The sequence below is a fragment of the Pleurodeles waltl genome, chromosome 7, assembly GCF_031143425.1.
Source record: "Pleurodeles waltl isolate 20211129_DDA chromosome 7, aPleWal1.hap1.20221129, whole genome shotgun sequence".
Classification (NCBI taxonomy): Eukaryota; Metazoa; Chordata; class Amphibia; order Caudata; family Salamandridae; genus Pleurodeles; species Pleurodeles waltl.
In genome coordinates this window covers 1046266828-1046288984 of record NC_090446.1, presented here as the reverse complement: position 1 = coordinate 1046288984, position 22157 = coordinate 1046266828, and the positions used below count along the sequence as shown (strand labels likewise).

Below are 22157 nucleotides of genomic sequence, written 5' to 3'. Positions count from 1 at the left end.
GAAAACATACAAGAGCTTCTCCTATTCGAGAAGTTTTAGCCCACATTAAAACAAGCTGTCACCTCAGGTTGGTTGAGGGTTCAGGTCCTAAAGAATCTTTTCTTCCCTTCTTTTTGTCAAAAAACAATAACTCTCAGCAATTTCTTTAATATTGGTTTTAGCTTTTAGTTGTTAAACTCATGTTCTCTGTTGTGCTTGTTAGTTTTATTGGGAGTGTGTACCTGCTTGGACTTAAAATATTCCCATTAGCCCCTAGCACGTTTCATCTCATTAATATCACTTAAATACAACAATCAGAAACTGAAAAGTGACCTGCCTCTATGCAACATAAAGCCTGTTTCTGAGCTGCAATACTTAGTAGCATTTTCAGTAAGTTTCGATCCATTTGTGCAGGCACACTTTTGTGTGTGTGTGTGTTTTTTTTTTTCTTCTTAAATCTGCAAATTATACAGAAGATGATAGATCGTGTTGCAATTTAATAATGAAGCAGAATGCCTTGGCTATAGAATTGCAATTCCACTGACCCTGGTTATAACCCTCAGTAATATTTTTTTGTTATTGTTTATCAACAACAATGTCCAGTTTCACCCCTAGACTGGTCTCAGCAATGCATTTTTCATCTCTCTTGTGGTATGGAGTAGGTGTCTGCCCTTCAGTGCCTTGTTGTACATCTTTAGCCGAAGTGGAGCGAACAATTCAGTTTACTACTTACAAGATTTGACTGTTTGTCTTTGAACTCTGATGACTGACTGCCCTCAAAGCTATCAGTGGCAGTGTTGATTTCCTTGGTGACCATTGGCTCTGTTGTGGGAATCTCTATGTTCATTGTCCACTCGTACTCGCACACCTCATTGAAATATTAGTTCATATGGTTATACTCAACAGTTAACTTCCATTGTAACTCTGCGTATAAACAAATATATGCAAATTCATTGGTTAGAGGCTAGATCCGAGTCTCCTCTATGTATAGATGTAACAAGAGTTCATAAAAACAGAAAGGCACATTGTTTTGTTTGGTCTTTCTCCCTCAACATATTTACTTGCATGTGCATATTGATGCAATTATTTCACCTTGTGTTTGGCCACTTCTCTGTGGTTAAGCAAAACTTTGCTTAGCTATTCGAGGGTTTCAGGATCTGAATTTCTGACGTTGTTTCTCTAATCCTAGTATCCTACATTCCTGCTTTTGTAATTGTGCTGAGATTGATTTACGGACAGCCAGCATGTTTTGATATGCTTTGACCATAAAATAGACCTTGACGGTCACCCATACCATGTAGTAATGTGGTATTGATCCGATGTCTGAAAAAAGTCCTCTACAGCAGTGCACATTCTTTCACGAAACACAACATCTAGCATCTGCTCAGTGGTAGCCAGACTGGAATATCCAGTACTAGAAGCACTATTGAATGGGGTGAAATAGTTCTAAGTAGATAAGAGAGTTGGATATCAGTGGAAAATGCCTATGGCTAGTAGCCAGTAGTCGATGTGATCAGAATTAGGGACAGAAGGCTAAAATGAGTACGCTTCTTTCTCCAGCTTATGTGCTGTAATGTCATCCACTACTAAAGTCATGGTTGGGATTTGTTGTAGGGATGTTGCATTTTTAGAGGATGGGGTTGTCTGTGGTCTGGATCCATTCACATTGGCAAACAATGCAGAATTAAAATCACCACCCCACAACACATTTGTTACTTACTTTACAGTGCCAGTGTTAGTATACAATTGGAAAACCCACTTGAGTCTACATTAGGAGGGTATATATTGAGGAACTTAACTGGGGTGTCACAAAGAAAGCCACTAATCAACAAGACATTTGGGCCAATGTGTCCATGACTGGATCTGAAATTAATTGACTTTCTATAAGGAATGCTACTGCTATGGCATATTTGCTACATGAAGCAAAGGATCCTCTTCTGTTTATCAGCAGTGGAGGGGGCATGCACAGGGCAGAGGCATGTTTACTATAGTAACGTTCATTAATGTAAAGTGGATTCAGATTCATTTTGCCAAACATGCCTTCTTTGGGTTATTCATTCATTCCATGAAAAGAAGTGTATGTGCTTTAAGGTTTGTAAGGCATATATTATTGCTGCTGTTGACAAGCAATCTAAACATTTTTGTATGCACTATACATGGGAAGTATTGATTAGATGTTTATAGCATTCATATATATTTCAGCAGAAAAATGACCCCAGGCCACCCATTCAGAATCAGTGGATAGTTGCACGTTCCCTATAATGCCACCAAACATAAATGAGCCATCGTGGTTATGCACATTTGATCATGGTGCACAGCCAACCACCTGCATCCCTACAGTAAATATCAGCTTTAAACATGGTATGCACCTCTGGAATGAATAACAGCAAGATATAGGTTCAAACAGTAATTTGTAAGCCTTGCCGTAGAAATGAATGCAAACTCTGGTGTTGTAAAATTAAAAAGAACCCTTATAAGGGTATTTTGAGCTACTGTTATCGATCCCCTGACACACAGTAGTGGATTACATACACGGATTCTTAGATGAGGGCCTCTGCTTCTTCCTTCCAATACATTTCTTGCCAAGAAGCAGCAAGTGTTGTAAAGACGTGATCCCTCCTGTTTTAAACCATTTTTAGTTTAATTGGGCATAGCATGGCTTAAGTTACATTCACAGCTTGGACCACCTTTTTAAGATCTTGGAAGTCTTTTCGGGCTTCTTGAACATAAACCTTAGCCTCAAAGCCTGTAATAAGGCCAGCTTTTTAAGGTGCTATTCTATGTATATTTGCTTCTGTCCACTTTAAGTGTTTTATATGCCAGCCTCTATAAATTTAGTATGTCTGTAATGAGTTAATCAAGAGTGTATTCAGTATAAATGATCTATAAGCTTGTTAGTTGGCAAACATGACTGGGAACTGGTCACTGCCAAATACATTTATCATCAGAATTTATTGAACAGCTCTACTTTTCTCAGGGTGGAAGTTTCTTTTTCTCCCCCAGTCCATACATTTTTGCAGAGAGACCTTGCTTCCAAATCCTCATTCTTAGGTTTTGTGATTGATTTAAAAAACTTCCATATCTTTGGTAGGGTTTTATTAGTGGTAGTGGGCTAGTGCTCAATATCTGATTTTCTCTGCTCAGTCCCGTATGTTGGCACATGTATAAATGAGTTCCATCCTTTAATTCAGTGAGCTAGCCAAGCTCTCAGTTTTAGAGTCAAAGGTGAAGCTGTTGCTGTTCATTTAAACTAATAGCACCTTTACATCATTATCTGGATTTGTGTTTCCCTCAGCCTGATTATCTGCGGCCTGCTTTGCAGTTGTCTTATGTTCTTGTGTGGTGCTTTCAACTGTCAAATTAAAGGTTGCTCTGCTGGTCAGATTTTCCCATCTCCTTGTGTCACTGTGCCCATGGGAGATCCATTCTCCACTGCACTTCTGCTCACTGTTGTGTGGAGGTATTGGAAATTCCTTCACTGTTTATACACCCTTGTGGTCATGTTGCTCAGTTATGTAGCTATCAATGGAACAAAATATGGGTTCAGATTTCAGCCTCTGATCCCACCCTTCTGGCGTATGATTCAGCTTAAATAGCACAGTTCAATTTGTCTGCCTTGTTACCATTACCAACAAATGTTCCATCTCCTGTTACACAATTGGGCCATACAAATTAAAGAGATTTGAGCTCTGCAGCAGTATGCCTAGTTGAGGGTTAAATAATGGAACAGAACTGTAGGAAGTTGGCTCTGTATGCACTATTTCAAAGTAAGGAATAGTATGCACAGAGTCCAAGGGTTCCCCTTAGAGGTAAGATAGTGGCAAAAAGAGATAATACTAATGCTCTATTTTGTGGTAGTGTGGTCGAGCAGTAGGCTTATCCAAGGAGTAGTGTTAAGCATTTGTTGTACATACACACAGGCAATAAATGAGGAACACACACTCAGAGACACATCCAGCCAATAGGTTTTGTTATAGAAAAATATATTTTCTTAGTTTATTTTAAGAACCACAGGTTCAAATTCTACATGTAATATCTCATTTGAAAGGTATTGCAGGTAAGTACTTTAGGAACTTTGAATAATTACAGTAGCATATATACTTTTCACATAAAACACAAATAGCTGTTTTAAAAGTGGACACTTAGTGCAATTTTCACAGTTCCTGGGGGAGGTAAAGTATTGTTAGGTTTTTTCAGGTAAGTAAACCACCTGCGGGGTTAAGATTGGGGTCCAAGGTAGCCCACCGTCGGGGGTTCAGAGCAACCCCAAAGTCACCACACCAGCAGCTCAGGGCCGGTCAGGTGCAGAGTTCAAAGTGGTGCCCAAAACGCATAGGCTTCAATGGAGAGAAGGGGGTGCCCCGGTTCCAGTCTACCAGCAGGTAAGTACCCGTGTCTTCGGAGGGCAGACCAGGGGGGTTTTGTAGGGCACCGGGGGGGACACAAGCTCACACAAAAAGTACACCCTCAGCGGCACTGGGGCGGCTGGGTGCAGTGCAGAAACAAGCGTCAGGTTTCCAATGTAAATCAATGGGAGGCCAAGGGGTCTCTTCAGCGGTGCAGGCAGGCAAAGGGGGGGGCTCCTCGGGGTAGCCACCACCTGGGCACGGGAGAGGGCCTCCTGGGGGTCACTCCTGCACTGAAGTTCCGATCCTTCAGGTGCTGGGGGCTGCGGGTGCAGGGTCTTTTCCAGCCGTCGGGATTTTAGGGTCAGGCAGTCGCGGTCAGGGGGAGCCTCTGGATTCCCTCTGCAGGCGTCGCTGTGGGGGCTCAGGGGGGACAACTTTGGTTACTCACAGTCTCGGAGTCGCCGGAGGGTCCTCCCTGAGGTGTTCTTTCTCCACCAGTCGAATCGGGGTCGCCGGGTGCAGTGTTGCAAGTCTCACGCTTCTTGCGGGGATTGCAGGGGTCTTTAAATCTGCTCCTCTTGATACAAAGTTGCAGTCTTTTTGGAGCAGGTCCGCTGTCCTCGGGAGTTTCTTGTTCCTCTTGAAGCAGGGCAGTCCTCTGAGGATTCAGAGGTCGCTGGTCCTTGAGAAAGCGTCGCTGGAGCAGGTTTCTTTAGAAGGCAGGAGACAGGCCGGTAGGACTGGGGCCAAAGCAGTTGGTGTCTTCTTTCTTCTTCTGCAGGGGTTTTCAGCTCAGCAGTCTTCTTCTTCGGTAAGTTGCAGGAATCTCAATTCTTAGGTTCAGGGAAGCCCTTAAATACTAAATTTAAGGGCGTGTTTAGGTCTGGGGGGTTAGTAGCCAATGGCTACTAGCCCTGAGGGTGGGTACACCCTCTTTGTGCCTCCTCCCAAGGGGAGGGGGTCACATTCCTATCCCTATTGGGGGAATCCTCCATCTGCAAGATGGAGGATTTCTAAAAGTTAGTCACCTCAGCTCAGGACACCTTAGGGGCTGTCCTGACTGGCCGGTGACTCCTCCTTGTTATTCTCATTATCTCCTCCGGCCTTGCCGCCAAAAGTGGGGCCGTGACCGGAGGGGGCGGGCAACTCCATTAGCTGGAGTGCCCTGTGGTGCTGGAACAAAGGGGGTAAGCCTTTGAGGCTCACCGCCAGGTGTTGCAGCTCCTGCCTGGGGGAGGTGATAGCATCTCCACCCAGTGCAGGCTTTGTTACCTGCCACAGAGTGACAAAGGCACTCTCCCCATGTGGCCAGCAACATGTCTCGAGTGTGCAGGCTGCTAGAACCAGTCAGCCTACACGGGTAGTTGGATTAGGTTTCAGGGGGCACCTCTAAGGTGCCCTCTGGGGTGTATTTTACAATAAAGTGTACACTGGCATCAGTGTGCATTTATTGTGCTGAGAAGTTTGATACCAAACTTCCCAGTTTTCAGTGTAGCCATTATGGTGCTGTGGAGTCCGTGTTTGACAGACTCCCAGACCATATACTCTTATGGCTACCCTGCACTTACAATGTCTAAGGTTTTGTTTAGACACTGTAGGGGCACAGTGCTCGTGCACTGGTGCCCTCACCTATGGTATAGTGCACCCTGCCTTAGGGCTGTAAGGCCTGCTAGAGGGGTGACTTATCTATACTGCATAGGCAGTGTGAGGTTGGCATGGCACCCTGAGGGGAGTGCCATGTCGACTTACTTGTTTTGTTCTCACCAGCACACACAAGCTGGCAAGCAGTGTGTCTGTGCTGAGTGAGGGGTCCCTAGGGTGGCATAAGATATGCTGCAGCCCTTAGAGACCTTCCCTGGCATCAGGGCCCTTGGTACCAGGGGTACCAGTTTACAAGGGACTTACCTGGATGCCAGGGTGTGCCAATTGTGGAATCAAAAGTACAGGTTAGGGAAAGAACACTGGTGCTGGGGCCTGGTTAGCAGGCCTCAGCACACTTTCAATTCAAAACATAGCATCAGCAAAGGCAAAAAGTCAGGGGGTAACCATGCCAAGGAGGCATTTCCTTACAAGAACCATTAGCCTTTTATGTGAATACTGTTAAAGGACATGAGGCCTGCATTGAAATTCGGAATGGCTGATGTTTGGCACAGTTTTTTCGAACAAATATTACCACTTTTCCCCCATATGGATGAATAATCCATGCAGGTGTCTTCTCTCAGTCCTGCTCATTAGTCACTCTGTTCCTAAGACACTGAGGCTAAGGGTCCTCATACACCCCTCTCAGTTTTGGCCCTCTATTTGAGTTCCCTTACTAGTCTTGTGGTTGATGTCACTGGTTTTAGCACTTCCATGTTTATTACCTCTCTGGTCATCTTGCTAACACTGTGACTGGCACCACTAAAGGTTCTGGTAGGGGTTGTCCTCAATTGCCCTTCATCACTGCAGAACAGATGGAAGACTTCACTGCAGCATCACATCTCCAGGCAGCATGCTCCAGGTTAGCAGTCCGAAGGCCTTGGATTGTGTCCTCAGCCACTGGGCCAATGAGCCCGTCCCTCATTGTTGGCCTTGCTCAGTGCCCATCCCTGGTAGGACTCGCGTCTTACCTCCCACATACTTGAAGCAGCTTGGTTTCAGCCAGTGATCTCTCAGATTTTCACATGTTGATGTGGTCTGTAAAGAGTGGGATTTATGTTGATGGGTGGGTGCAGGAGCTCAATTGCTGGCTTAGGCCACCATAGTGGCAAACCACTCATGCCCCATATGGGATCTGTATTGCTCTGTAGGATTTCAAGCTTTCTCAGAGGTTAGAGCTGACGTTCTACTATAAGCTGAGCACGTTGTTATGCAAGCGTCCATGACGAGGACAGATAGGGTCACTTGGGGGGAATAGTTCCTTAGAGCCTCCCACGAATGGGGTGTTGAAAAACTGATGTTTGCAGAGTATTTTCAGGAAACCGGTGACTATTTTATTCTGGGCCATCCAAGTTATTTTAAAATGTGAGCTGAGTGCCTTGAAGGTGAAAAGGGATATGAATTTGGGGTTGTTTGTTTTGTCTCCTAATATCCCATTGTATTTTGGTCATGCAGCTGGCGAATGAAGTGTTGTTTATGTATAATTTACTTTATGTTCTTACTTATTTTAGGAAGGGAGACTTCAAGAAGTCATTGAAAGTCTGCTGTCTTTGGAAAAACAGACTCGAACGGTAAGAAAAATATCTGATTGCAACATAAATGAAACTTTTAACGTTCATACTTTTTAATTTTTTTTTACACAATATGAAATTCAATTCCCGGGCATGTTAGCTTGCTAGTCAGATTGATGTTGGTGCAATCACTGTTTGGCCGCCTCTCAAATGTATTTGTTAACGTAAATGAAGACCAGCAGTACCTCTGTCAATTAAACTAATTCATGTATTTTATTGTGGAGTAAATGGAGGTGGGTTGATCCCTTGGATTGTTAAAGCTAGACCACCTTGCTTTATCTACTGTGCCCTATGCACCAGCCCTTTTCAACATAAACCTCCCCAGGTCCCTTCCTTTTTTAAACTTATTGGCTAAGTCTCTGTGTCAGTCTCTTCCATCAGCAGAGGAAGCATGGAGATGGGTTGGAGAAGCAAAGTAATACTTCGAGAGCTTCCCAAGTGCATGCTACCAAGCATGGTTAAATATGGGATGTGTGCTCATGTTGGCATGTGTGAATCTGAGAGTATATGTGTGTGCTAAAGTGCATGAGTGTGTGGTTGAGATTTCCCTTGTCTAATGATGCGTATTCTTACTTTGTGAGTTTCCTTGCTCAGTATAATGGTGACCTAGTGTAAGGAAATGCCTCCTTGGCATGGTTGCCCCCTGACTTTTTGCCTTTGCTGATGCTATGTTTACAATTGAAAGTGTGCTGAGGCCTGCTAACCAGGCCCCAGCACCAGTGTTCTTTCCCTAACCTGTACTTTTGTATCCACAATTGGCAGACCCTGGCATCCAGATAAGTCCCTTGTAACTGGTACTTCTAGTACCAAGGGCCCTGATGCCAAGGAAGGTCTCTAAGGGCTGCAGCATGTCTTATGCCACCCTGGAGACCTCTCACTCAGCACAGACACCCTGCTTGCCAGCTTGTGTGTGCTAGTGAGGACAAAACGAGTAAGTCGACATGGCACTCCCCTCAGGGTGCCATGCCAGCCTCTCACTGCCTATCCAGTATAGGTAAGACACCCCTCTAGCAGGCCTTACAGCCCTAAGGCAGGGTGCACTATACCATAGGTGAGGGTACCAGTGCATGAGCATGGTACCCCTACAGTGTCTAAACAAAACCTTAGACATTGTAAGTGCAGGGTAGCCATAAGAGTATATGGTCTGGGAGTTTGTCAAACACGAACTCCACAGCACCATAATGGCTACACTGAAAACTGGGAAGTTTGGTATCAAACTTCTCAGCACAATAAATGCACACTGATGCCAGTGTACATTTTATTGTAAAATACACCCCAGAGGGCACCTTAGAGGTGCCCCCTGAAACTTAACCGACTATCTGTGTAGGCTGACTAGTTTTAGCAGCCTGCCACAAACCGAGACATGTTGCTGGCCCCATGGGGAGAGTGCCTTTGTCACTCTGAGGCCAGTAACAAAGCCTGCACTGGGTGGAGATGCTAACACCTCCCCCAGGCAGGAATTGTCACACCTGGCGGTGAGCCTCAAAGGCTCACCTCCTTTGTGCCAACCCAGCAGGACACTCCAGCTAGTGGAGTTGCCCGCCCCCTCCGGCCAGGCCCCACTTTTGGCGGCAAGGCCGGAGAAAATAATGAGAAAAACAAGGAGGAGTCACTGGCCAGTCAGGACAGCCCCTAAGGTGTCCTGAGCTGAAGTGACTCTAACTTTTAGAAATCCTCCATCTTGCAGATGGAGGATTCCCCCAATAGGGTTAGGATTGTGACCCCCTCCCCTTGGGAGGAGGCACAAAGAGGGTGTACCCACCCTCAGGGCTAGTAGCCATTGGCTACTAACCCCCCAGACCTAAAACACGCCCTTAAATTTAGTATTTAAGGGCTACCCTGAACCCTAGAAAATTAGATTCCTGCAACTACAAGAAGGAGGACTGCCTAGCTGAAAACCCCTGCAGAGGAAGACCAGAAGACGACAACTGCCTTGGCTCCAGAAACTCACCGGCCTGTCTCCTGCCTTCCAAAGATCCTGCTCCAGCGACGCCTTCCAAAGGGACCAGCGACCTCGACATCCTCTGAGGACTGCCCCGGCTTCGAAAAGACAAGAAACTCCCGAGGACAGCGGACCTGCTCCAAGAAAAGCTGCAACTTTGTTTCCAGCAGCTTTAAAGAACCCTGCAAGCTCCCCGCAAGAAGCGTGAGACTTGCAACACTGCACCCGGCGACCCCGACTCGACTGGTGGCGATCCAACACCTCAGGAGGGACCCCAGGACTACTCTGATACTGTGAGTACCAAAACCTGTCCCCCCTGAGCCCCCACAGCGCCGCCTGCAGAGGGAATCCCGAGGCTTCCCCTGACCGCGACTCTTTGAACCTAAAGTCCCGACGCCTGGGAGAGACCCTGCACCCGCAGCCCCCAGGACCTGAAGGACCGGACTTTCACTGGAGAAGTGACCCCCAGGAGTCCCTCTCCCTTGCCCAAGTGGAGGTTTCCCCGAGGAACCCCCCCCCTTGCCTGCCTGCAGCGCTGAAGAGATCCCGAGATCTCTCATAGACTAACATTGCGAACCAGACGCCTGTTTCTACACTGCACCCGGCCGCCCCTGCGCTGCTGAGGGTGAAATTTCTGTGTGGGCTTGTGTCCCCCCCGGTGCCCTACAAAACCCCCCTGGTCTGCCCTCCGAAGACGCGGGTACTTACCTGCAAGCAGACCGGAACCGGGGCACCCCCTTCTCTCCATTCTAGCCTATGTGTTTTGGGCACCACTTTGAACTCTGCACCTGACCGGCCCTGAGCTGCTGGTGTGGTGACTTTGGGGTTGCTCTGGACCCCCAACGGTGGGCTACCTTGGACTAAGAACTGAACCCTGTAAGTGTCTTACTTACCTGGTAAAACTAACAAAAACTTACCTCCCCCAGGAACTGTGAAAATTGCACTAAGTGTCCACTTTTAAAACAGCTATTTGTCAATAACTTGTAAAGTATACATGCAATTTTTATGATTTGAAGTTCCTAAAGTACTTACCTGCAATACCTTTCGAATGAGATATTACATGTAGAATTTGAACCTGTGGTTCTTAAAATAAACTAAGAAAAGATATTTTTCTATACAAAAACCTATTGGCTGGATTTGTCTCTGAGTGTGTGTACCTCATTTATTGTCTATGTGTATGTACAACAAATGCTTAACACTACTCCTTGGATAACCCTACTGCTCGACCACACTACCACAAAATAGAGCATTAGTATTATCTCTTTTTGCCACTATCTTACCTCTAAGGGGAACCCTTGGACTCTGTGCATGCTATTCCTTACTTTGAAATAGCACATACAGAGCCAACTTCCTACATTGGTGGATCAGCGGTGGGGTACAAGACTTTGCATTTGCTGGACTACTCAGCCAATACCTGATCACACGACAAATTCCAAAATTGTCATTAGAAATTCATTTTTGCAATTTGAAAGTTTTCTAAATTCTTAAAAGTCCTGCTAGGGCCTTGTGTGTTAAGTCCCTGTTTAGCATTGTATTTTTAGAGTTTAAAAGTTTGTTAAAAGTTTGAATTAGATTCTAGAAACAGTTTTAGATTCTTAAAAAAGTATTCCAACTCTTAGCAGAATAATGTCTGATACAGAGATGCAGGTGGTGGAACTCGACACCACACCTTACCTCCATCTTAAGATGAGGGAGCTAAGGTCTCTCTGTAATATCAAAAAAATAACCATTGGCTCCAGACCTACCAAAATTCAGCTCCAGGAGCTGTTGGCAGAATTTGAAAAAGCCAACCCCTCTGATGATGACATCACAGAGGAAGAAATTAGTGACTTGGAGGCCAATGTCCCTCCTCCAGTCCTAAATAGGGAGAACAGGACCCCTCAAGTCCTGTCTCCAACTGTGTTAGTCAGAAATAGTGAGTCCCTCACAGGAGGGTCCCACATTTCTGAAATCACTGAGGATGCTCTCAGTGAAGATGACCTCCTGTTAGCCAGGATGGCCAAAAGATTGGCTTTAGAGAGACAGCTCCTAGCCATAGAAAGGGAAAGACAAGAGATGGGCCTAGGACCCATCAATGGTGGCAGCAATATAAATAGGGTCAGAGATTCTCCTGACATGTTAAAAATCCCCAAAGGGATTGTGACAAAATATGAAGATGGTGATGACATCACCAAGTGGTTCACAGCTTTTGAGAGGGCTTGTGTAACCAGAAAAGTGAACAGATCTCACTGGGGTGCTCTCCTTTGGGAAATGTTCACTGGAAAGTGTAGGGATAGACTCCTCACACTCTCTGGAAAAGATGCAGAATCTTACGACCTCATGAAGGGTACCCTGATTGAGGGCTTTGGATTCTCCACTGAGGAGTACAGGATTAGGTTCAGGGGGGCTCAAAAATCCTCGAGCCAGACCTGGGTTGACTTTGTTGACTACTCAGTGAAAACACTAGATGGTTGGATTCAAGGCAGTGGTGTAAGTAATTATGATGGGCTGTACAATTTATTTGTGAAAGAACACCTGTTAAGTAATTGTTTCAATGATAAACTGCATCAGCATCTGGTAGACCTAGGACCAATTTCTCCCCAAGAATTGGGAAAGAAGGCGGACCATTGGGTCAAGACAAGGGTGTCCAAGACTTCAACAGGGGGTGACCAAAAGAAAGGGGTCACAAAGACTCCCCAGGGGAAGGGTGATGAGACAACCAAAACTAAAAATAGTAAAGAGTCTTCTACAGGCCCCCAAAAACCTGCACAGGAGGGTGGGCCCAGAGCCTCTTCACAAAACAATGGGTACAAGGGTAAAAACTTTGATCCCAAAAAGGCCTGGTGTCATAGCTGTAAACAGCATGGACACCAAACTGGAGACAAGGCCTGTCCCAAGAAAGGTTCCACTCCAAACTCCCATCCAGGTAACACTGGTATGGCTAGTCTCCAAGTGGGATCAACAGTGTGCCCAGAGCAAATCAGGGTCCACACTGAAGCTACTCTAGTTTCTGAGGGTGGGGTGGATTTAGCCACACTAGCTGTCTGGCCGCCTAACATGCAAAAATACAGACAGCAACTCTTAATTAATGGGACTAGAATAGAGGGCCTGAGGGATACAGGTGCCAGTGTCACCATGGTGACAGAGAAACTGGTTTCCCCTGGCCAATACCTGACTGGAAAAACTTACACAGTCACCAACGCTGACAATCAGAGAAAAGTACATCCCATGGCAATGGTTACTTTAGAATGGGGAGGGGTCAATGGCCTGAAACAGGTGGTGGTCTCCTCAAATATCCCAGTGGACTGTCTGCTTGGAAATGACCTGGAGTCCTCAGCATGGGCTGAGGTAGAACTAAAAACCCATGCAGCAATGCTGGGTATCCCTGAACTGGTGTGTGTGAAAACAAGAGCACAGTGCAAGGCACAGGGTGAACAAGTAGAGCTGGAGTCTGGAAGAATGGCCCAGCCTACCAAGAGAACAGGAAAGTCAGTTGGGAAACCAACTGCAACACAGCAAAAGAAAGGGAACCTCTCTTCTCAGGAAGAAGTTCTGCCCTCTGAGGGAACTGAGCCTTTGGGGCTTGAACCTTATCAGGTTGAGCTCTTATGCCCAGGGGGACCCTCAAGGGAGGAGCTGTGTAAGGGACAAGAAACCTGTCCCTCTCTTGAAGGCCTTAGGCAGCAAGCTGCTGAAGAGTCCAAAGGCAAGAAAAATGGAACGCATAGGGTCTATTGGGAAGATGGACTCCTGTACACTGAGGCCAGAGACCCCAAACCTGGTGCCACTAGGAGAGTGGTAGTGCCTCAGCTGTTCAGGAAGTTCATCCTAACATTGGCCCATGACATTCCCCTTGCTGGACATTTGGGACAAACCAAGACGTGGGAGAGGTTAGTCAACCACTTCTACTGGCCCAATATGTCCAACATGGTTAAGGAGTTTTGCCTCTCCTGCCCCACCTGTCAAGCCAGTGGTAAGACAGGTGGACATCCAAAGGCCCCCCTCATTCCACTTCCAGTGGTGGGGGTTCCCTTTGAAAGAGTGGGTGTGGACATAGTTGGTCCACTGGAACCTCCCACAGCCTCAGGAAATATGTATATCCTGGTAGTAGTGGATCATGCTACCAGGTATCCTGAAGCTATTCCCCTTAGGTCGACTACTGCCCCTGCAGTAGCCAAGGCCCTCATTGGTATCTTTACCAGAGTGGGTTTCCCTAAGGAGGTGGTGTCTGACAGAGGTACCAACTTCATGTCAGCATACCTAAAGCACATGTGGAATGAGTGTGGAGTGACTTATAAATTCACTACACCATACCATCCACAAACTAATGGCTTGGTTGAGAGATTCAACAAGACATTAAAAGGCATGATCATGGGGCTCCCAGAAAAACTCAAAAGGAGATGGGATGTCCTCTTGCCATGTCTGCTTTTCGCTTACAGAGAGGTGCCACAGAAGGGAGTAGGATTCTCACCCTTTGAACTTCTGTTTGGTCATCCTGTAAGAGGACCACTTGCTCTTGTTAAAGAAGGCTGGGAGAGACCTCTCCATGAGCCTAAGCAAGACATAGTGGACTATGTACTTGGCCTTCGCTCTAGAATGGCAGAGTACATGGAAAAGGCAACCAAAAACCTTGAGGCTAGCCAACAACTCCAGAAGTTTTGGTATGACCAAAAGGCTGCACTGGTTGAGTTCCAACCAGGGCAGAAAGTCTGGGTTCTGGAGCCTGTGGCTCCCAGGGCACTCCAGGACAAATGGAGTGGCCCTTACCCAGTACTAGAAAGGAAGAGTCAGGTCACCTACCTGGTGGACCTGGGCACAAGCAGGAGCCCCAAGAGGGTGATCCATGTGAACCGCCTTAAGCTCTTCCATGACAGGGCTGATGTCAATCTGTTGATGGTAACAGATGAGGATCAGGAGGCAGAGAGTGAACCTCTCCCTGATCTTCTGTCATCAGACCCAAAGGATGGCACAGTAGATGGAGTGATCTACTCAGACACCCTCTCTGGCCAACAGCAAGCTGATTGTAGGAGAGTCCTACAACAGTTTCCTGAACTCTTCTCCTTAACCCCTGGTCAGACACACCTGTGTACCCATGATGTGGACACAGGAGACAGCATGCCTGTCAAGAACAAAATCTTTAGACAATCTGACCATGTTAAAGAAAGCATCAAGGTGGAAGTCCACAAGATGCTGGAATTAGGAGTAATTGAGCGCTCTGACAGCCCCTGGGCTAGCCCAGTGGTCTTAGTCCCCAAACCTCACACCAAAGATGGAAAGAAAGAGATGAGGTTTTGTGTGGACTACAGAGGGCTCAATTCTGTCACCAAGACAGATGCTCATCCAATTCCAAGAGCTGATGAGCTCATAGACAAATTAGGTGCTGCCAGATTCTTAAGTACCTTTGACTTGACAGCAGGGTACTGGCAAATAAAAATGGCACCTGGAGCAAAAGAGAAAACAGCATTCTCCACACCTGATGGGCATTATCAGTTTACTGTTATGCCCTTTGGTTTAAAGAATACCCCTGCCACCTTCCAAAGGTTGGTGAATCAAGTCCTTGCTGGCTTGGAGTCCTTTAGCACAGCTTATCTTGATGATATTGCTGTCTTTAGCTCCACCTGGCAGGATCACCTGGTCCACCTGAAGAAGGTTTTGAAGGCTCTGCAATCTGCAGGCCTCTCTATCAAGGCATCCAAATGCCAGATAGGGCAGGGAACTGTGGTTTACTTGGGACACCTTGTAGGTGGAGGCCAAGTTCAGCCACTCCAACCCAAGATCCAGACTATTCTGGACTGGGTAGCTCCAAAAACCCAGACTCAAGTCAGGGCATTCCTTGGCTTGACTGGGTATTACAGGAGGTTTGTGAAGGGATATGGATCCATTGTGACAGCCCTCACTGAACTCACCTCCAAGAAAATGCCCAAGAAAGTCAACTGGACTGTGGAATGCCAACAGGCCTTTGACACCCTGAAACAAGCAATGTGCTCAGCACCAGTTCTAAAAGCTCCAGATTATTCTAAGCAGTTCATTGTGCAGACTGATGCCTCTGAACATGGGATAGGGGCAGTTTTGTCCCAAACAAATGATGATGGCCTTGACCAGCCTGTTGCTTTCATTAGCAGGAGGTTACTCCCCAGGGAGCAGCGTTGGAGTGCCATTGAGAGGGAGGCCTTTGCTGTGGTTTGGTCCCTGAAGAAGCTGAGACCATACCTCTTTGGGACTCACTTCCTAGTTCAAACTGACCACAGACCTCTCAAATGGCTGATGCAAATGAAAGGTGAAAATCCTAAACTGTTGAGGTGGTCCATCTCCCTACAGGGAATGGACTTTATAGTGGAACACAGACCTGGGACTGCCCATGCCAATGCAGATGGCCTTTCCAGGTTCTTCCACTTAGAAAATGAAGACTCTCTTGGGAAAGGTTAGTCTCATCCTCTTTCGTTTGGTGGGGGGTTGTGTAAGGAAATGCCTCCTTGGCATGGTTGCCCCCTGACTTTTTGCCTTTGCTGATGCTATGTTTACAATTGAAAGTGTGCTGAGGCCTGCTAACCAGGCCCCAGCACCAGTGTTCTTTCCCTAACCTGTACTTTTGTATCCACAATTGGCAGACCCTGGCATCCAGATAAGTCCCTTGTAACTGGTACTTCTAGTACCAAGGGCCCTGATGCCAAGGAAGGTCTCTAAGGGCTGCAGCATGTCTTATGCCACCCTGGAGACCTCTCACTCAGCACAGACACCCTGCTTGCCAGCTTGTGTGTGCTAGTGAGGACAAAACGAGTAAGTCGACATGGCACTCCCCTCAGGGTGCCATGCCAGCCTCTCACTGCCTATCCAGTATAGGTAAGACACCCCTCTAGCAGGCCTTACAGCCCTAAGGCAGGGTGCACTATACCATAGGTGAGGGTACCAGTGCATGAGCATGGTACCCCTACAGTGTCTAAACAAAACCTTAGACATTGTAAGTGCAGGGTAGCCATAAGAGTATATGGTCTGGGAGTTTGTCAAACACGAACTCCACAGCACCATAATGGCTACACTGAAAACTGGGAAGTTTGGTATCAAACTTCTCAGCACAATAAATGCACACTGATGCCAGTGTACATTTTATTGTAAAATACACCCCAGAGGGCACCTTAGAGGTACCCCCTGAAACTTAACCGACTATCTGTGTAGGCTGACTAGTTTTAGCAGCCTGCCACAAACCGAGACATGTTGCTGGCCCCATGGGGAGAGTGCCTTTGTCACTCTGAGGCCAGTAACAAAGCCTGCACTGGGTGGAGATGCTAACACCTCCCCCAGGCAGGAATTGTCACACCTGGCGGTGAGCCTCAAAGGCTCACCTCCTTTGTGCCAACCCAGCAGGACACTCCAGCTAGTGGAGTTGCCCGCCCCCTCCGGCCAGGCCCCACTTTTGGCGGCAAGGCCGGAGAAAATAATGAGAAAAACAAGGAGGAGTCACTGGCCAGTCAGGACAGCCCCTAAGGTGTCCTGAGCTGAAGTGACTCTAACTTTTAGAAATCCTCCATCTTGCAGATGGAGGATTCCCCCAATAGGGTTAGGATTGTGACCCCCTCCCCTTGGGAGGAGGCACAAAGAGGGTGTACCCACCCTCAGGGCTAGTAGCCATTGGCTACTAACCCCCCAGACCTAAAACACGCCCTTAAATTTAGTATTTAAGGGCTACCCTGAACCCTAGAAAATTAGATTCCTGCAACTACAAGAAGAAGGACTGCCTAGCTGAAAACCCCTGCAGAGGAAGACCAGAAGACGACAACTGCCTTGGCTCCAGAAACTCACCGGCCTGTCTCCTGCCTTCCAAAGATCCTGCTCCAGCGACGCCTTCCAAAGGGACCAGCGACCTCGACATCCTCTGAGGACTGCCCCGGCTTCGAAAAGACAAGAAACTCCCGAGGACAGCGGACCTGCTCCAAGAAAAGCTGCAACTTTGTTTCCAGCAGCTTTAAAGAACCCTGCAAGCTCCCCGCAAGAAGCGTGAGACTTGCAACACTGCACCCGGCGACCCCGACTCGACTGGTGGCGATCCAACACCTCAGGAGGGACCCCAGGACTACTCTGATACTGTGAGTACCAAACCCTGTCCCCCCTGAGCCCCCACAGCGCCGCCTGCAGAGGGAATCCCGAGGCTTCCCCTGACCGCGACTCTTTGAACCTAAAGTCCCGACGCCTGGGAGAGACCCTGCACCCGCAGCCCCCAGGACCTGAAGGACCGGACTTTCACTGGAGAAGTGACCCCCAGGAGTCCCTCTCCCTTGCCCAAGTGGAGGTTTCCCCGAGGAACCCCCCCCTTGCCTGCCTGCAGCGCTGAAGAGATCCCGAGATCTCTCATAGACTAACATTGCGAACCCGACGCCTGTTTCTACACTGCACCCGGCCGCCCCCGCGCTGCTGAGGGTGAAATTTCTGTGTGGGCTTGTGTCCCCCCCGGTGCCCTACAAAACCCCCCTGGTCTGCCCTCCGAAGACGCGGGTACTTACCTGCAAGCAGACCGGAACCGGGGCACCCCCTTCTCTCCATTCTAGCCTATGTGTTTTGGGCACCACTTTGAACTCTGCACCTGACCGGCCCTGAGCTGCTGGTGTGGTGACTTTGGGGTTGCTCTAGACCCCCAACGGTGGGCTACCTTGGATCAAGAACTGAACCCTGTAAGTGTCTTACTTACCTGGTAAAACTAACAAAAACTTACCTCCCCCAGGAACTGTGAAAATTGCACTAAGTGTCCACTTTTAAAACAGCTATTTGTCAATAACTTGTAAAGTATACATGCAATTTTTATGATTTGAAGTTCCTAAAGTACTTACCTGCAATACCTTTCGAATGAGATATTACATGTAGAATTTGAACCTGTGGTTCTTAAAATAAACTAAGAAAATATATTTTTCTGTACAAAAACCTATTGGCTGGATTTGTCTCTGAGTGTGTGTACCTCATTTATTGTCTATGTGTATGTACAACAAATGCTTAACACTACTCCTTGGATAAGCCTACTGCTCGACCACACTACCACAAAATAGAGCATTAGTATTATCTCTTTTTGCCACTATCTTACCTCTAAGGGGAACCCTTGGACTCTGTGCATGCTATTCCTTACTTTGAAATAGCACATACAGAGCCAACTTCCTACACCTAGCCTTGAAATATTGTTAGCATGTTGGCCATATTTGTGGCTACCCTTTTTATGATGGTAAGACAGTCATAATGGTGCCCACTGTTGATATGTTGTAGACTTTCTTGACACAATTGTGGCTTTCACAAGAACATTTGTGTGTGGTATAATGGCTCTTGGCTACATTATGGGTGTTTTCTGTGTGTGTTACATTGTGCATTGGGTATTCTTGCCTCAATCCTGGCCGTTCCTGACAGAGTGGTGTTGAAAACCTTTGCCATATGATGATCTTGCATAGTAATTGAAGAAAGTGATAAATGTGCTTGCTGTGCAGAATCTCTTTACAAGTGACACGTGAGTGTTTGATGGAAACAGCAAACTTCTATTTGGTAAATTTAAGCATATGTATCCAAAATGGAAATATTGTATTTTATAGTACAGTGTACTTTCAGAAACTGGCAGTGTGGTGTTTTGGTAAAAACATTTATTGCATTTCTGAAGTATTTGTAAAGCTGGAACATGAATGATAATGCATGCTGAGATCTGGAGGCATATTGGTGATTGTGATTCCTTCATACTAATATTGATTAAGAGTGTTATGATGTTATTACTACTGCTGTCTGGATGTGCAAGAATAGTCTTACCTAACTGCAAATTAAGTGGTAGCATTGATTTGTATGAGCTTAATATGTCTAGCTCTGCTTTCTTTGGAATGTGATTTTTGATATTTGAATTTTCCATCCTGTCCCTTCTAAGAAGGTTCCCATTTTTAATGTATGACTAAGAATCTTTGATCCTACCAGGTGAAAGTCAGTCCACTCATACACTGTGTTTCAAGGTTGGTATTAAATTCACAGCACTTGGTGCATATCCTCTGGATATTAGGAATTCGCCTGCAGTAGCAGGTTTGTTTATGAATCGTAGCATTTTATGAGAAACTACTTTGTACGATTCCAGGAGGTACATAAGTGTTGCAGGATGGTCTCCAATGACCAAGACATATTCTGCCTCCTTTTGTGGGTTAGTTTCCTTTCTTCTTTAGCTTGTCAAGTACTTTTCTTGCAGGTTTTAGATTGTATTAAAATCCACCATCTACATATAGTTTAACTTGTTAATGTTTAAATAATATTGTATTAACACACAGCTCATTCTGAATGATACAGGTAAATGGGTGATAAAATGCAGACTGTAAAGGAGGCGACTCCGGTGAAAGTATTGCTGCTTAAACTTGTAGTATGGATATCTATTTAACTTCATCCCAAAAGTGTTGTTTATATAACACAGTAAAAATAAACATTTTGTAGGGAGGGGCTCCTTGCCTTTTTTCCCCTATTATCTAGATCTCTGAGAAGTTAGTGTCTGCAATTGTATGCTTTATTGATAATTCCTACGAGGACACATTTATTCCCAATTGCTTAAAACTATTTTGGGTCACTGCCTGATAAAACCGTCACTCGATCCATGTGCACATAACAGCACCTGCCTCTAATACTAGTTTTATTCTAAGTCTTCAAAACGCACATACCATTTTAAGTACAGGCATTTATAAATTCAACACTGTCCCTGGGAGACTGGCTGTCTGGTTTTAGAACAGAAAATGGCCCTAACTGCATTACTAGATATTACAACCTCGATTTTGGATTAATCTAGTGAGGTTAAATTAGCGTGCAACATAATTTATCTGCATCAAGTTGGGATGTAGAAATATTTCTTGACCTGTGCCTAGGATGGACTGCTGTACAAACAAGACATGTAACAATGCTGCTGCACAACGCCAGAGCTGGCCTCTACTATTTATGTTTGTGTATTTCTGAAATACTTAGATTATCTACTAGATAAAGCCAAAGTAAAGTTCTACAGTGAACCATAAAACATTGAATAGACAGACCCCAAAATGCATGAAAGCTGAAGTTGAATCTTATTGCCTTTGAAGAGCACTTTCACCTGGCACCAAAATTATGATGGCCTGGGGCATTGAATGTCCTCCAGAGTATGAAACCCAATGTAAAAGAACATATGATAAAACGAGTTTCCATGAAGTAGTGATAAACCTTGTAGATACAGCTGCAATTTATGTCCTTCATTTGTCTGCGGGACATGCGACTGTGTGAAAAAGCCACCATGGTTTTTTAAGAAGGGCTTTACAGTCTAATACAGCAATTGTTTGCTCCCTTTTTAATGTTCACAAATCCACAGGTTTGACAAAAATGAATATTATTTAAATAAATAGATCAAATGTGTATTATGTTCAAAACTAGTGGAGCAGAGACAGGTACATGTTTCTCTTCTATGTTCCAGAAATGATCATGTTAGAAAATCAATTGTGGATTGTTTTCATGCTCTTGTATCCTGCTGGAGTATTCACTTGTATCGGCTTTTGCTAATCATGGAGACCAAATTACTGTTGTACTTCTGTAGTAAGGTCTGGGTATGATAAAGAAACTGAAATGGGTCCTTTTACCACCTAACCTTTTTTCCAAGCTTTCCCCATGCAATACTACAATGTAGCTGTGCCCTCAGTGCCATTCTTGGACTATCATCTGCTGTGCATTCCCAAGCTGTCGACACAACGTAGTTATAATTGGAGGTGTTTGAAGATCCTGTTTTTTATCATTTGATTTGGAAATGGGGTTTCAGTTGCATTCAAATAATGGCAGTTATCTGCAGAATTTGTGTTTGTCTTTTGCCACATAAATTGTCACAATCCATAGTTTTCACACAAATTTGAGGAAAGCATACAAATTGGCAATCCCACGGAGGCTTCTCTAGAACAACACAATTGAGAGTAGAATTTCACAAATGTGCACATCGACTGCAGATTCAGCTTCTATGTAGCCTGTCTGATTGTAGTAGAGGACAGTGTATTGCTCATATGATTTTTTTTTGTTCAATTAAGTGGAAGATCACCTTAATAATTAAGACATACAAATCTTTCATGATTAAAATGTTATTTTTCTTCCTTTCACATTAATTGCAGAATCCTCCTAGTACCTTTTGCACAGCTGTGTTGGCTCCATTTACCAGTTTGGTGTCAAATCAGGGTAACAAAGGTGTTCGGATAGAAGAAAGCATGGTATTAGATGTGTATCCCTGCCCTGAGTGCCCAAACTTATCTGATGTCTGAATCCCTTATGCTGATTTTTATTGTCATAGGGAAGGATTGATTATGCATTAGCGCCATGACGAAGGCCTGTCTCACGTATTACTGACTTGTTGGACCAGGAGGGGTGCCCAAAGCGCTACCTTGGTGGTGGTGAAAGGCTACTTCCTTTACTGGGATTTAAGAGTATCTACAATAGGGAATGCGAAGAACCCAGTTGAGACTTGGGTATAAATGTGTATCTGCAACAATGTCTCAAAGGAAACCATTTAAAAGTATCAATGAAAAAGACATACAATTAATCAAAATCTCATGAGCACAGTGGTGGCAGCATACTGTGTAGTAGTGATCAGTAGGAGTTAACAGGTCCTCTTTGAGCCTGTAGGCCTCACTTCAGTGACCGAGGTTACTCATTCAAAGTTCTGTTCCTGTATTCTTAACTCACCACATGGCCTACATCAGGTTGTTGTGAAGT

At 45.7% G+C, this 22157-nt stretch overlaps 1 protein-coding gene across 1 annotated transcript in view; it reads left to right on the top strand.

The window, feature by feature from the left end:
• The window catches only part of PSMD12 (proteasome 26S subunit, non-ATPase 12), a 124948-nt gene that overhangs the window by 9625 nt on the left and 93166 nt on the right, over positions 1 to 22157 (top strand). The window contains exon 2 of the mRNA XM_069199902.1: positions 7478 to 7537. Within this exon, the coding sequence (XP_069056003.1) occupies positions 7478 to 7537 (60 nt within the window). The remainder of the gene's footprint in view (positions 1 to 7477; positions 7538 to 22157) is intronic.